The sequence below is a fragment of the Dasypus novemcinctus genome, chromosome 9 (genome assembly GCF_030445035.2).
Source record: "Dasypus novemcinctus isolate mDasNov1 chromosome 9, mDasNov1.1.hap2, whole genome shotgun sequence".
Classification (NCBI taxonomy): Eukaryota; Metazoa; Chordata; class Mammalia; order Cingulata; family Dasypodidae; genus Dasypus; species Dasypus novemcinctus.
In genome coordinates, this window is record NC_080681.1 from 109,738,001 (window position 1) to 109,754,096 (window position 16,096).

General features: G+C 39.5%; 1 protein-coding gene across 1 annotated transcript in view; it reads right to left on the reverse strand.

Annotated features, from left to right (window-relative positions):
• TMEM50A (transmembrane protein 50A) overlaps positions 1-9,916 on the reverse strand; it is a 39,069-nt gene extending 29,153 nt beyond the window's left edge. The window contains exons 1-3 of the mRNA XM_004465360.4: positions 9,681-9,916; positions 7,480-7,584; positions 5,348-5,460 (exon numbers count right to left, since the gene is read on the reverse strand). Coding sequence (XP_004465417.1) covers positions 5,348-5,460; positions 7,480-7,572 — 206 coding nt within the window. The 5' untranslated portion in view covers positions 7,573-7,584; positions 9,681-9,916. The remainder of the gene's footprint in view (positions 1-5,347; positions 5,461-7,479; positions 7,585-9,680) is intronic.
• Positions 9,917-16,096: the final 6,180 nt, after the last annotated feature.

Below are 16,096 nucleotides of genomic sequence, written 5' to 3' on the forward strand. Positions count from 1 at the left end.
AAATGCATATATGAAAAACCCACAGCCAACATCATACTCAGTGGGGAAAATCTGAAAGCTTTCCCTCTAAGATCAAGAACAAGACAAGAATACCCACTGTCACCATTGTTATTCAATATTGTGCTAGAAGTTCTAGCTAAAGCAATTAGACAAGGCAAAAAAGAAAAAAGCAGAGAAGAGAAAAGAAAAAAAAAAGGCATCCAAATAGGAAAAGAGGAAGTAAAAACTCTCACTATTTACTGATGACATGATCCTATATTAGAATATAGCTACTTGAGCTAATAAGTTCAGCAAAGTGGCAGGATACAAGATCAACATGCAAAAATCAATAATGTTTCTGTACTCTAGTATTGAGCAATCAGAAGGAAATCAGGGGAAACTTCCATTTACAATAGCCACAAAAAGATTCAAATACCTAGGAATCAATTTAACCAAAGAAGTTCAGGACCAAATGCAGAAAACTATAAAACAATGCTGAAAGAAATCAACAAAGACCTAAACAAATGGAAAGACTTTGTGTTCATGGATTGGAAGACTAAATATTGTGAAGATGTCACTCCTAACCAAACTGATTTATAGATACAATGCAAACCCAATCAAAATTCCAACGGCCTACTTTACAGAAATAGAAATGGCAATTATCAAATTCATATGGAGGGGAAAGTACACCTGCATAGCCAAAAGCATTCCAAAACAGAAGAGTGGGAAGTGGATGTGGCTCAAGCGATTGGGCTTCCATCTACTATATGGAGGTCTAGGGTTCAATTCCCAGGGCCTCCTGGTGAAGGTAATCTGGCCTGTGTGGAGTACTGACCCACATGGAGTGCTGCCCCATGCAGGAGTGCTGCTCACACAGAGCAGTGGCCCACATGGAGAGCTGACGCAAGATGACACAACAAAAAGAGACACATAGGAGAGACAATAAGAGATGCAGCAGACCAGGGAGCTGAAGTGGCATAAGAGACTGAGTACTTCTATCCCACTCCAGAAGGTCCCAAGGTTGGTTCCCAGTACACCTAAAGAGAAGACAAGCAGACACAGAAGAAAGCACAGCAAATGGGCACAGAAAGCAGACAGCGAGAGCAAAACAAGGAGGGGAGAGAAAATAAATTAATTTTTAATAAATAAATAAATAAAAAGCAGAAGGGTGATGTGGGAGGAATTTCACTGCCTGACCTTGAAACGTATTACAAAGCTACAGTGGTCAAAACAGCACAGTGGAAGCCGATATGGCTCAAGAAGTTGGATGCCTGCCTCCCACATAAGAGGCCCTGGGTTCAGTTCCCCATGCCTCCTAAAGAAAAAATAACAACAAACAAACAGACAACAAGCAAAAGACAACAAGCAGGCAATGAGCAAAAACAATCAGCAGAGAGAAGAGGGTACCATCTCAGGGGGGTTAAAAAAAAACAACACAGCACAGTATTGGCATAAAGAGAGACACATCAATCAGTGGAATAGCAATGAGAGTCCAGAAATAAACCTTCACCTCTACAGCCAGGTAGCTTTTGACAAACCTACCAAAGCCATGTTAACAGGACAAAACAGTCTCTTCAACAAATGATGCTGGGAAACCTAGATATTCATAACCAAAAGAATGAAAGAGGACCCCTATCTCACTCCCTATACAAGAGTTAATTCAACAGGGATCAAAGACCTAAATATGAAAGCCAGGACTATAAAACTTCTAGAAGAAAATGTAGGGAAACAACTTAAAGACCTTGTGGTAGGTGGTGGTTTCTTGAACCTTACACCCAAAGCACAAGCAACAAAAGAAAACATAGATAAATGGGACCTCTTCAAAATTAAACACTTTTGCTCCTCACAGGATTTTGTCAAAAGGGTAAAAAGGCAGCCAACTCAATGGGAGAAAATATTTGGAAATCACATATCCGGTTAAGTGTTTACTATCCACGATATATAAAGAGATTTTACAACTCAACAATAAAAAGACAAAAGAACTGATTTAAAAATACACAAAAGGGGAAGTGGATTTGGCTCAACTAATGGAGTGTCCGCCTACCATATGGGAGGTCCAGGGTTCAACCCAGGGCCTCCTGACCTGTGTGGTGAGCTGGCCCAGGCACAGTGCTAATGCGTGCAAGGAGTGCTGTGAGTGCTGTGTCATACAGGGGTGTCCCCCGTGTAGGGGAGCCCCACGTGCAAGGAGTGTACCCCGTAAGGAGAGCCGCCCTGCATGAAGAAAGCAGTGCCTGCCCAGGAGTGGCGTTGCACACATGGAAGGCTAACGCAGCAAGATGACATAACAAAAGGAGACACAGATTCCTGGTGCCGCTGACAAGAATCCAAGTGAACACAAAAGAGCACAAACAGGGAAGTGGACTTGGCCCATCTACCACATGGGAGGTCCGCGGTTCAAACCCCGGGCCTCCCTGACCCGTGTGGAGCTGGCCCATGCACAGTGCTGATACATGCAAGGAGTGCCCTGCCACACAGGGGTACCCCTCGTGTAGGGGAGCCCCACACACAAAGAGTGTGCCCCATAAGGAGAGCACCCAGTGCAAAAGAAAGTTCAGCCTGCCCAGAAATGGCACCACACACATGGAGAGCTGACACACCAAGATGACGCAACAAGAAGAAACACAGATTCCCGTGCCACTGGCAACAACAGAAGCAGACAAAGAAGAACACACAGCAGACAGACGCAGAGAACAGACAACTGGGGCAGGGGGGAGAGGGGGGATGGGGAGAGAAATAAAATAAATAAATAAATCTTTAAAAAAAGAAAAAAGAACACACACAGCGAATGACACAGAGAGCAGACAACGGGGGGTGGGGAAAGGGGAGAGAAATAAATAAAAAATAAGACTTTAAAAAAATTAAAAATTAAAATACACAAAAGGCTTGAACAGACATCTGTTCAAAGAAGTATAAATGGCAAAAAAAACACATGGAAAAAAAAAAGTCCAACACGACTAGTGATTAGGGAAATATAAAGCTACAATGAGAGATTATTTTGCATCTATTAGAGTGGCCACTATTAAAAAGACAGAAAACTACAAGTGTTGGAGAGAATGTGGAGAGATAGAACACTTATCACTGTTGGTGGGAATGTGGAATGGCAGTCACTGTGGAGGACTGTTTGGCAGTTCCTAAAAAAATTGAATATAGATTTGCCAAGTGACCCAGCAATACCACTACTGGGTATATACCCAGAACTGAGAGCAGTGACATGAACAGACATCTGCACACCAATGTTCATAGCAGTGTTATTCATGATTGCCAAAAGGTACAGACAATCCAGGTGTCCATCAACGGATAAATGCATAAACAAACTGGTGTATTCACATGACAGAATATTATGGAGCTGTAAGAAGAAATAAAGTCAGAAAGCATATGCCCATATGGAGGACATTACATGAGTGAAGCAAACCAGACACAAAAGGACAAATACTGTATGAATGCATTCCTGTAAACTAAATATATTGTTTAACCTCATGGAGTTAATAACTTCAATGTGGGTCTTCAGAAAACAGAATGAAGTTAGAGAATGGAAAACTGAGGGTTAACTTGTGTAGAACTGGTAAAAAAGGTACGTGTTAATCACTGGAAATGAAAATGTGAAAGCCCAGCATAATGTTTGTAACTAGCAGTACTATTATGTGGGTATGAAGGTAGTTTAAAGGGAAAGTCTAAGTTCATGTATACTACTAAAATGAAAGCTAAAAAATGTATGGTGGAACTGTAGAGCATAGTAAAACCACATGTGAAATATGGATATGGGTAATATTGCATACATAAAACCGTTTTTCTTTGAAACTGAATAAATGTTACTACTACAAGATGTTAATATCAGACAAAAAAAATCCAGTATGCTAAGGAAAGAAACCAGACATAAAGTACTACGTATTGTATGATTCCATTTATATAAAATGTAAATATAAATCAATTTATAAAGATGAAATTAGATTAGTGGTTATGTAGTGCTGGAGATGGACTGTCAAGGGGTGTGATGTTTTTCTTTTTGGAGTAATGAAATTGTTCTAAAATTTTCAGTGATGATGAATGCTCAAAATTGTGATTATACTAAAAGCTTTTGATTATACACTTTGGACAGATTGTATGGTATGTAAATATATCTCAATAAAACTGCTTAATAAATAAATATATAATTATGCAAGAATAGCCAGAAATAGCTGTTATGAACAGTAGGAAAAACACAGAGAGATTGAGAGGTGAAAAATTTTGTTTGTATGTTTTTTATTATTATTATTGTTGAAATAATGAAAACACTCTAAGAATGACTGAAGTTATGAATGCACAACTATGTGATTATATCAAATACCACTGATAGTACACTTTGGATGAACTTCATGGTTTATTAATATACATCAATAAAATGGATGTTAAAAAAAAAAAAGAACTAAAGGATATCAGGAAAATGATAAATGAGCAAAAGGAGAATCCCAATAAAGAGAAATTATAGAAACACTATAATTGAAGACCACAATAACAGAAATGAAAAATTCCCTAGAGGATTTCAAAAGCAGATTGGATCTGGCAGAAGAAAAAAATCAGTGGATTCAAAAATAAGACAACTGAAATTATTCAGTCTGAGGAAAAGAAAAAAAAAAAGGAAGAAAAGTGAACAGAACTTAAGAGAACTGTGGGACACCATCAAGCATACTGAAACACATTATGGAAACCCAAAGAGATAAGAAAGAAAGCGGCAGAAGGAATATTCAAAGAATTAACGGCAGAAAATTTCTCAAATTTAATGATCACATGAACATAAATAATCAAAAATCACTTTCTTAGGGAGGACTTCCTAGACTATTTAAAATCTACAACCCCTGTTGACATCTCATGTCTCCATTCTTTGCCTTATTTTTCTTTCCCTATTACTCATCATTGTCTAACATACTATATTTTTACCTCTTTTTAGTTACTGTCTGCCTAGTTCATTAGAGCATAAGTTCCATGAAAATACAGTGTTTTCCTTCTTTTGTTCACTACTGTATCTCACGTACCTAGATCAGTGCCCAGATCTAAAAGCTTAATTATGATTTGCTGGGTGGATGAATAAACCATTAAACAAAATACATTGTTTCTAACCTAGATGTAAAATTATCACCACTGGCAGTATAGAAATAAAAGGATATTTGAGAGAAGCTGGGAAGTAGAAGTGGGAGAGAAGAGGCAGAAGGAGGAATAAAATAGAGGACCACTGCTTTTCTTTATAAGCCCTTCTTAGTATTTGACTTTTTAATGACAGCCAATATGTTAATTTGTTAACATTTAAAAGATTGAAGTCTAGGCAATTATAAGTAAAATATTTTTGTTTTGTGACAATCTATGTGAGTAGTATCATAACAGTGACACTTACATTAGGAAGGCTATTGTTGCTATAACACCACAGGCGTGGTATGAATGGTTGAACTCTTCCATAGTGGGATAAATAACAGCTGCATCTATGATAATCCACCAGCCTGTAAAAAACTAAAACAAAAAAAGAGACAAGGTGAAAGAAATGAGAAATTACAATAATTTCAGCTCTTACTGGTCAAAGAAAACAAGGTATCTAAGTGAAGAGATCTCTTCTAATGAATTACAAAATTTTCTCAAATATTCAACATAGTATCTTGCACATAAGTTGTACATGGTTCAATATTTGATTGAATATTAGACACCCTTAAATCTGACAGCAATTAATATTTACTAACATAAGTTTATTTTCTAAGTTCACTTTAATCATTATTTTATATTCTTATTAATAAGGTCTATAATATAACTGTGAATTAGAAACAAGTTATAGAAAGGAAAAAAGTGGCTCTCGTTCCAACTGACAGAAAAGAGGCCTGCCGATGATACAAGGTATTATTGAAAATGAAGAAAGAATTTCAAATTTTTGTTGATATATTTTGCCTCTGATGGAAATGTCAATAATTTTAGCTATCTTGTTGGTGTTGTGAAGTAATGGCTCTGCAGATATGCTTTTCCTTTTGCTGTCCCTAGCTCTAAGAATTATAGTACGGCCTATAGATGGTTTTAGGTGTATTGCTATATTCAATTTAAACATCAAATTATAATTTATCTTAATTGAATTTGATTCTGAATATTATCAAGGGCAAATACATAATGAAAACTACAATCAAAACTGCAGAGAAATCTTTTGTCATTTGGGCAGAAACTTAAAATATCCAACCAAACTGTGAGAAGTAGTTTAGAAGACTTTGAAAGTAGACTGCTCCCCAATATATTTCCTTACCCTGACCCATTTAGCTCTGACAATTGGCCATAATTCTGGCAATTATTTAAAAATAACTTTTTCAGGCCTTTCAAATTAATGCTATTGGCTAGAGAGATCCATACTTTATTAATGACATTTTACTGGCCAGCATTATTTCCCCGCCCCCCCCCCCCTTTTTTTTAACTTTTAGCTCAATGTATTCAAGGTATTTTCTTCAGAGATTAAAATGTCAAACTTTTTGATATATGTGAGGGCAGAATTTCTACAAAAGCTTTAAAACAAGATATTTAAACTTAAGGTTTTTTTATTCATTCTCTGACTTAAAATTCACTCTTTAGAGCATATGATACCGTAAAATCATAAAATACAAATATCAGATCCCTTGAGGGATTTGCAATATAAACAAGAATTTTATACTGTAAATTACTTCTAAGCAATATATTTTAAAGCGTTTCCTATTTTTTAAGGAGATTGAGGAGAAAGTCACCTTCAGATTATTAAGAAATGGAATCCTATTTCTTGAAATGCTTTTGACCTGGTTGTTACTTAAACACTTCCGAGTCACTTAATGTACTCAATAAAAAGGAGGTATAATTTAAATAATGAAAAAAATATAAAATGTACTGTCTTTTTTTTTTTTTTTTTTAAAGATTTATTTATTTATTTAATTCCCCCCCCTCCCGTGGTTGTCTGTTCTTGGTGTCTATTTGCTGCGTCTTGTTTCTTTGTCCGCTTCTGTTGTCGTCAGCGGCATGGGAAGTGTGGGCGGCGCCATTCCTGGGCAGGCTGCTCTTTCTTTTCACGCTGGGCGGCTCTCCTCACGGGCGCACTCCTTGCGCGTGGGGCTCCCCCACACGGGGGACACCCCTGCGTGGCAGGGCACTCCTTGCGCGCATCAGCGCTGCGCATGGCCAGCTCCACACGGGTCAGGGAGGCCCCGGGCTTGAACCGCGGACCTCCCATATGGTAGACGGACGCCCTAACCACTGGGCCAAAGTCCGTTTCCCAAATGTACTGTCTTATTATACTATTTTTACCATGTAGTTTAAAAAGTTAAGCAATCTATTACTCAAATTTCAAATCAAAATTTCAACCCTCAAAACGAACTAGTAACTCAACCCCTATCATGAAAGCAGCAAAATATCAACATTCGTTAAACTCAGTGCTAAAAAATAAACAGCACACATTTAAAAACATCACACAGAAACACAAAACACAGAAACATAAACACTAAAAAAAATGAAGGCCCAAATTGTCGTAACACTTACTAGAACACCAGCAGCAATTGAAGCAATAGTATTGCGCTTTTCCCCCCAATCAATGCATTCTGAGCACCTCAGGCCTTCTAGAAATCCAGACATTATGCCAAGTCACTAAAAGAAAACACAGATACACACTAAAACTAAGCCAAGTGTTTTTATTTACTTGCTTCAAACCTGACTTATGGTCCTAGAAAATAATTAACAGTTCAGGAATAACTTAATAAAAGTGAAGTTACAAATGCTTTATTTTGGCTCCACATACTTCTTTCATAATATTTAGCTTTTGATGAATTTTCACATTAGCACTTTGGAAAACGAAATTTGGATTCATTTAGCTTTTTTGTTTTTGCTTTTTTAATTTAAAAGACAGTTTTGGAATATTTAAGTAGTATGACAAAGGTGTGTAGGTATTCAAATATGGAACAATTTTAAACGACTGGCTGGCCTCCTCCTGAAAACTGTTATATCATATTATTTTCAAGGGGGTTATGAAATTAGTTTAAGTGAGCCCTTTAATAATTGTGGTGATTTAGAGTTATTTACCCCAGTTACTTCTGTTACGGTGTGGCCCAAGAGAATCAAGTTGGCCTTTAATTCGGATTACTGGAGTCCTTTCCAAACAGAATGAAAGACTAAAATGATGCCAAGGAGGGCAGTCAGAAGCTGGAAGTCAACAGAACGGGAAGAGAAAGGAGAAGGCGCCGCCATGAACACTGTCATGCGATGGAAACCCAAAGACTGCCGCCAGCCAGATACCAACCCCACGAGGAAGCAAGTCCCTTAGTCTCTGAAACTGTGAGCCAGAAACTCCTTGTTGTTAAGCCAACCCACTGTACGCCATTTATTTTAGCAGCTAGGAAACTAAAACAATAATGTAGAATAATGATTATTAAACCCCAGGAACTCTTTTCTATCATTTTGATTCCAAACTACTCACATAATATTGATATTTACAATTCAGGGACACAAGACAGTGGAGACACAAGTGCTAAACTTTGGCTCTGGGTTAAAACATGGATTCAGATGACGAAATTTTCTCTTAGGAATTTACACATTTTATTCTAGAATGTGTGTTTCTTCACACCCAGGTTAAGATATTAAACACAGCACTATAGGTTTTACTTCCACCCAAATCTCTTCCTTTTACACAATCTATTTCCATTTCTTTCCTTTCCCAAGGCTATCCTCTAGGCTATCTTCTAAATAAAGAACATCTATTTATTTAAATTTAAATATCTGTACCTATGATTCTAACAAATGTTTTCCAGTCAAAAGAAAGCGCAGCATCGAGCTTAATATTAATTCAGACAAACGCAAGAAGTTCACTACTTACAAGACCATAACAGGCCTAAATTTCCCTAACAAATTACCTGAAACACTCCACAGCCATATTATCTCTATTTCGGAATATGAAAAAGCCTAAATTACCTACAATTTCCTAATAATAAACATCCAAACTCCTACAGCCAAGGGTGAACTCATCCAGAAAATTATTCTGTAGCCCGAAATTATGGTTATCCAATAACACTGCATACTAAAAAGAGTCAAAGATTCCAACTGAAATCTCATTTTTATATTAAGTGTTAAAAACTGTGTTTGTTACCTGTTCTAACATGCCTTTGGGAAAAGTACAATTATAAGAGAGGATGAGTTTTTAAAATACTCATTTTATTGTTCCCTGGGCGGAAGAGCAGTCCAGTACGTGCTATTTTCAGTTCAATCAAACGACCCCGCCCCAAGTCCAGTTTTCTATGCATGAGGACTGGTACGCTCATGCCCAACCTCCGTTCTCCAGTTCATGGGAATTTTAGGTCTGGAGAGAGGATAGCGACTTGGAATATATCTGGGAACTAGTTCCAGATCGCCATCACCGTGTGAAAGAGCCAGGTCACACTCCATCTCGGGATCTCAGTTTCTCCACCTCCAAAGTAGGAGGACCAGACGATTTTCAAGGATTCTGTGATCTCCCGCGAGAGAGGCGCGGTCTCCTAGGGCTCTCCCTGCTAGTCCGACAGCTAGGCCGTGGTCTGCCACGGATCGGGCCCGAGACCCGAGGAGATGGCGGGGGAGGCTCAGCCTGAGTTTGCAGATGCCCGGGGGGTGGAAACAACGACACCATCAACATCTGCCCGTCAGGCCCGGGACCGAGCCCTAACCAACCTGCGGCTGTTCCTCGTCCTCCCCCCAAATCCCCGCCCGGCACTTACGCCCGCTCCCGCCCGGGCAGTCGGTCCAGAGCCTGCTGTCGCACCGCGCCGGGCCGCCTCAGGTTCTGCTAGTTTCAGCCAAGAAAACAAAACAGTCACCGGCCGCCAGACGCGGGATGTGGCAGTACCTCCCTCGAGCCCGGCCGCGCACGCGCACCCCGACTGCACTGCGCGAGGCTGGAGGAGCGGCGCCGGGAGAGAAGGCGGGCGAGGGGTGGGAGGAAGCCACGCCCACCGCGCCAGCGAGTCTGCGCGTACGCAAGGCTCTTCCTTTAGGGGTTGTCCGCCGCGCGCGGCTCGCGTCGGGTTTTCAGTATCCTCTTCCAAGGCAGGGTTGGAAAACCGCTCTTTGACTTAGCTTTGAAAGGAAGGCGTTGAGCGAAGTGCCCCCGGCCTGTGGTAAGTTTCTTAATGGTGGGGTCGGTCCCGCAGTAATTTCAGGCGTGGGTGGCAGGAAAAGTGTCCCAGAGGGGGCGGTCACTTCTGGGCAGTGGGGGCCGCCGGCGCCGTGCGGGGTTCTGTGGGGCAGAACCTGGGCGCGGGGACCCATTTGCACTTGACCTTTTCGTTTGTGTAAGGCAGGGTTTCTCAACTCCGTCGCTACTGACGGTTGGGGCGGGATAATCCTGTGCCGTGGGGGCCTGTTCTGTGCGGTAGGATTTCAGCAGCATCCTGCCAGATGCCTGTAGCCACCTTCCCGCTGTGACGACCAAACATGTGTCCAGGCTTGCCAGATGTCTCCGAGCGGGCGAAATCGCCCCCGATGGAGACCCACTCTAGGGGATGGCCCGGGTTTCAGGAAGTGACCCTTTTCAAAGAGAAGGAAAGTAAAAGCCGAAAGCAACCATGTCTTAGTTACGTGAACATGTGGGGGGGGGGGGGTTCTCGCCGCCTTTTACAGAAGTTCTCGGTCGGGTTCCAGCGTCTCGAGTCATCCAGGACTCGGAGTCGGCCCCGAGAAGAGGAGCAGGTCAAAGTGTCGTTGCAGGAGGCGCCACCTGTGAAAATACAGGCGCTGCTCGGGGTCTGATTCGCGGAGTCGGACGCAACCCCGCTAGCGCCGCACAGGGAGAGGCTCCACCACGGCTCCTACGGAGGTATGACCGGTCTCCTTCGCGGTACCGGTCCCGCAGCAGGTCCGGATCCCGCAGCAGGTCCCGCTCAGGGGAGGTCGTGTTATAGAAGGGCCTGCGCGATCACCCGGGGGCGACGATACTACCGCCTTGGCTCGAAAGACCACAGAAGTTGGAGGGCGAGATCCAGGACTAGGTCGCGGAGCAAGGCCCTCTTTCTTAAATGAAAAAAGGTGGGTTCATTGTCTCTGAGGGAGGCGCAGAGTTAAGGTCTCCCTTTTTACTTCTTTTACATGTTTGGCTACCATTGTATGAGTAGGCCAGGGAATAAAAATTGTGTAATTTTGTTTTATTTCTTTAGGTCAGTGAGCTTTGGGTTTGGGGGGTGGGGAGCTAAATATTTAGTAGATAAAACTATACAGTCGGCAGTGGTCATCATGTTATTCTTCAGGATTTAATTGTTTAATTATGACTGTTAAGTGGCTGGGAGGAGGAATCTAGTGACAGGAAGTTCTTTTTAATGTAATGACTGACATTAATTTACCAGCTCTGAGCATTTAGCAGAGCCGGATCTCCGTTTATAATAAGTTAACTAATGAGTGTGGGAGGAACAGTATTCCTCCTTTTTTTCACTTTCCTTTCTCCTCTGCCACCCTCCCACCCTCCCCTTTTTTTTAAACTTTACTGGCCTTGACGTGATTATCAAGTATTTTATAAATGTGAGTTGAGCGTTTTTATACTGCTGTTGTAATAAATCACATGCTTAATTTGTCATTCTTAGCCCTTTTGGATATACTAAAGAAATCATTAGTGTCTTGTTTTATTTTTTTGTAGACAGAATGGAGCTGTTAGAAATAGCAAAAACCAGCTCAGATAAATCTTTAAGAATAGCCAGCCTTGACTTAACAGCTTGTCTTACAACTGTTTCTGTGGTTAAAGAATCAAACTGTGGAATAGCTGTACCAGATAATGCTGCCAAGTTCAAGGTAAGTATTCCAATTTATCCAAACAAACTCTTCAGAAAAACTACTGCCAGAAAGATCTGTTTAGCCATTTGTATTTGATTACCTTAGACTATACTTCTCTGAAAGACTAGCTAAACATAATTTGCTATATCAAAATATCAGATCTGAAAATACTAGATAGTTTCACCCATAAAAATGGGAGAGGAATGAACCTTATTTTTGATGACCAACCATCCTGGATTGGCTGGGACTGTCCCCGAAAGGCACATATTCTGGGAAACGCCTCCTGGGTGCAGAAAGTTTCAGCAGTGAATGCAGAAGATTGGGAGGAAAATACAAAACCTTGATGGTGACCCAAAAAAGCTGAAGGACGGTGGTGTTTTTAGTGTCAAATACACATAGCCATTACTCACATTCCATTGACTGCTGGTGTCGGCAGCCATGATTTACATCTCCATAATGGATCATCTATTGGTGCATTCTGTCAGAGCTATTGAAGTTCTGTAATGAGTGTTAATTAACAGTCTAATTAATGACCTTTGTATGGATTTAGTGCTAGTTTAATTTTTAACTTTGTATTTATTATGACTTTGTTTTCTAAGTTTGGATAACCAGAATGAGTACAATACCAATGCCAGCATGACCCAGACGTTACTGAAAGAGAAGGCTAAACATCTATGTTATTTTAATGACAGATGGAAGGACATATAAAACTGGATTATGGAGGTAAATAATCCAAACAGAGCATACTGCACAATATGCAGAAAAGAATTTGGGGTTGGTCATGGTGAAGGGGATGTGAAAGCACATATGGAGGCAGAATTATACAAGTCCAGGATGAGACAAGCAAGTACTTTTAAATCAATGCAAAGTGTTTTTGTCTCTCCAAAAGACACCAATGTTCAGTCAAAAATAGCAGCTGCTGAATTAGCTTGGGCATACCACACAAATGAACATGCATTATTGTATCATTTCCTTGACTGCTCTATGAAACTGAGTAAAGTTACATTTCCTGATTCAGAGGTTGCAACTAAAATGTCCTGTGGGCAAACAAAAGTGGAAATTTTGATAACAGATGTGTTGGCTCCTTACAGTTTAGAGCTGATTCTGTCAAATCTTGTCAGTGATCAGTGATCATGCTTTCTATAGTATATCAAGTGATGTGCTGAATCATGACAATAAAAAGGTGTTGCCCTTAGCCCTTAGGTACTTTGACTTGAAAAAAGGAGTTTCAAATCATCTCCTTAATTTCTGTGAAGATTTTACTGAAACATCAGAAAACAAAAGATTGTTGATATCCTGTCCAAATACAGACTAGACTTTGCTCACCTATCTGCATATTCAGCAGATAGTGCAAATGTAAATTTTGGCAAATTTCATTCAGTCTGTAAACTTCTTACCAACGAAAATGAGAAGATTTTACCTGCTAAATGTCTTGCATACTTTGTACACAGGACTGCTGAAAAGGGGTGTGATCTGCTTTCCTGTGATATTGAGGCTTTCATAATGAAAGTTTTTGGTTACTTTTCAGTGTCCTCAAAATGTGCAGAAGCACTTAATGAAATTTTTTATTTTTTCAGAAAGAGAAGGAGATAAACTCTTTAGACATGTACCTACGAGATGGCTATCATTATTGCCAGCCGTTGAAAAGATGTTAAAATGTTGGCCTGCCATAAAATCGTATTTTCAAAGTATGGGAAAAGAAGAATGCCCTTCTTTAATTTGGAAATACCTTGAGGAGGAGAATGGAGAAAAGAATGACAGTAGAACAGAAATTTATATGCTATTTCTCCAAAACTGCTTGATAATCTTTGAAGAGGCCATAAGGAGCCTAGAAAAGGATAAACTGACTTTACCTGAATTGTTTGATATTACATATAAGTTGCAACAAAGGCTCATACAGTGAAAAAATGATTCCATTTTTGGAAAGAAGACTGCTTTATTTATTTTTTTTTTTCTTTTTACTTTTTTTTTTTTAATATTTATTTATTATTATTATTTTTAATTACATTAAAAAAAATATATGAGGTCCCATTCAACCCCACTGCCCCCGCCCCCCACTCCCCCCACAGCAACACTCTCTCCCATCATCGTGATACATCCATTGCACCTGGTAAGTTCATCTCTGAGCATCACTGCACCCCATAGTCAATGGTCCACATCATAGCCCAGACTCTCTCACGTTCCATCCAGTGGGCCCTGGGGGGATCTACAGTGTCCCATAATTGTCCGTGAAGCACTATCCAGGACAACTCCACGTCCCGAAAACGCCTCCACATCTCATCTCTTCCTCCCGTTCCCCACACCCAGCAGCCCCCATGGCTACTGTTCCCACACCCATTCCACATTTTCTCTGTGGACATTGGATTGGTTGTGTCCATTGCACACCTATGTCAAGTGAGGGCTTAGATTGCACATGGGTACTGGATGCACTCTTCCCGCTTCTAGTTGTAGACACTCTAGGCTCCATGTTGTGGTGGTTGACCTTCTTCAACTCCATGTTAGCTGAGTGGAGTAAGTCCAATAAGTCAAAGTGTAGGAGCTGCAGTCTGTTGAGGCTCTGGGCCTGGGTGTCATATTATCAAGAAGACTGCTTTAGAACTCAAAAAAATGTCACCAGAAAAGGGGAGCCAAGTTTACTGGACTTCCTCAATTTCTTTACTAGAACTATAACGTTTTTAGAATCCAGTTTTGATTTCTCAGGTTCAAATTACCTCTGTTCTTTAAAACCATTTTCCTTGAGAAAGAGAAGTTTAACTTATGATGACATCCAATGTGCTTCAGAATGGAGAGCCTATATGATGAATTTGTGGATGCAAAGGATCTGATTTACAAACAGCTGGTCTTTCACAACAAGCCTATAGATAAAAGTGGATGGACATTTTTGGAGAGATGGAAACTATTTCCTACACATCTAAAAACCTGCTGTTTTTAGTTATCAAAATCCTAAGTATTCCATGCTCAAACATTTTTGTTGAGAGGATATACAGCTTGATGTCATCACATTGGACTGACATCAGGAATCAGTGTAATGTGAGCTTGATAAAAGCACAGCTGTAAGTCAAAGAATATTTTACATTTGACTGTGTTCAGATTTATCATTACACAAAAGAAAAGAAAGCTGTCCTAAAGGCTGCAGGCAGTTCAGAGAAGTATTACTGGAAAAGGAAACAAAAAGAGTAAAAATGTCCTACTGTATCAGAGGACATAAAGAAACAGGCATTGCTATTTTTTATTAAATATAGGCAATATCTGCTAATTCTATTGTATTTATGTTCTTTTATTTATGTATCTTAAGAATACAAAATAATTTAACCTACAAAATTTAAATATTCAATAAGGAGTTAAAAGAGTAGTTATAACTAATTGCTATATGAGAGCACAGAAAGACAAATCTATTGTTATAGATTTCTCATATATTCTTTCATTAGTCCTTCTCTTAGTTATTACTAATTGTCACTTAACTAGACCTATTGTTTTGTTTAACTAGAAAGTATGTAACTGAAAAGTAAATAACAATTTAAAATATAATACTTAATCTTTCATACTTTACATTAAAGTAATAATGTAGTTGTATACTTATTTATTATATATTATATTATTGTTGTTTTGGTTTTGTATAGCTTTGTCTCGGGTTGGCTCTCTCTACATGGTGCCATGTACTGTCCATCTGTGTCCTGCAGCCAGGTGAGTACACCATCACCCCCTTGGGTGAATTAAAGGGTGAATCACAAGAAAACTGGCAGGTTCACAAAGCTGTTATTTCTTCAAAAGCACCAGATGGTCTTCAAAAGGAAAGTATAAAAACCTTAAGACTCATAGTATATTCTAATTAATATTCCATGAAACATGATTGTGACAGAGCAGTCTCTCTGAGCATACTGTATCCCATTAAAAAACAGTGACCCTACCAGAAAGATTTTGTATACAATGTACTAAGCTAATGAATATGTTGGAGTTTTTCTATTTTACAAATTTCATAACAGTTCTCTTTTTACTAGTGCTATTTCTGTGTGATGCTAAATAGAACCAAGTTCCCTAATAAAAACTGATTTAAATAAAAGTCTGTCTGCCTTTTCTAAAAACTGTACATCCAGATGTCTGCAATTTATTTCAAGGTAGGAGTCTTCTTTTATTTAGTTTTGTCTTTTCTGTAACTGTAAAAGAGATACCGAGAAAATGCTTGTTTTTGAATGAATAAATGAATGGATAATTAAGCATAGTTCAGAATTTTGAAAGAAATTTCTAGAGAAAACACCAGGTCCTTAAAGAAGCTACTGGTTTCTCTTTTCTGAGAATAATATGTATATGGACAGATTGAAACTAGTTTTTAGTTTTGCACCCTTCTCTCTATATTCAGGAACATCATCAACAGAAA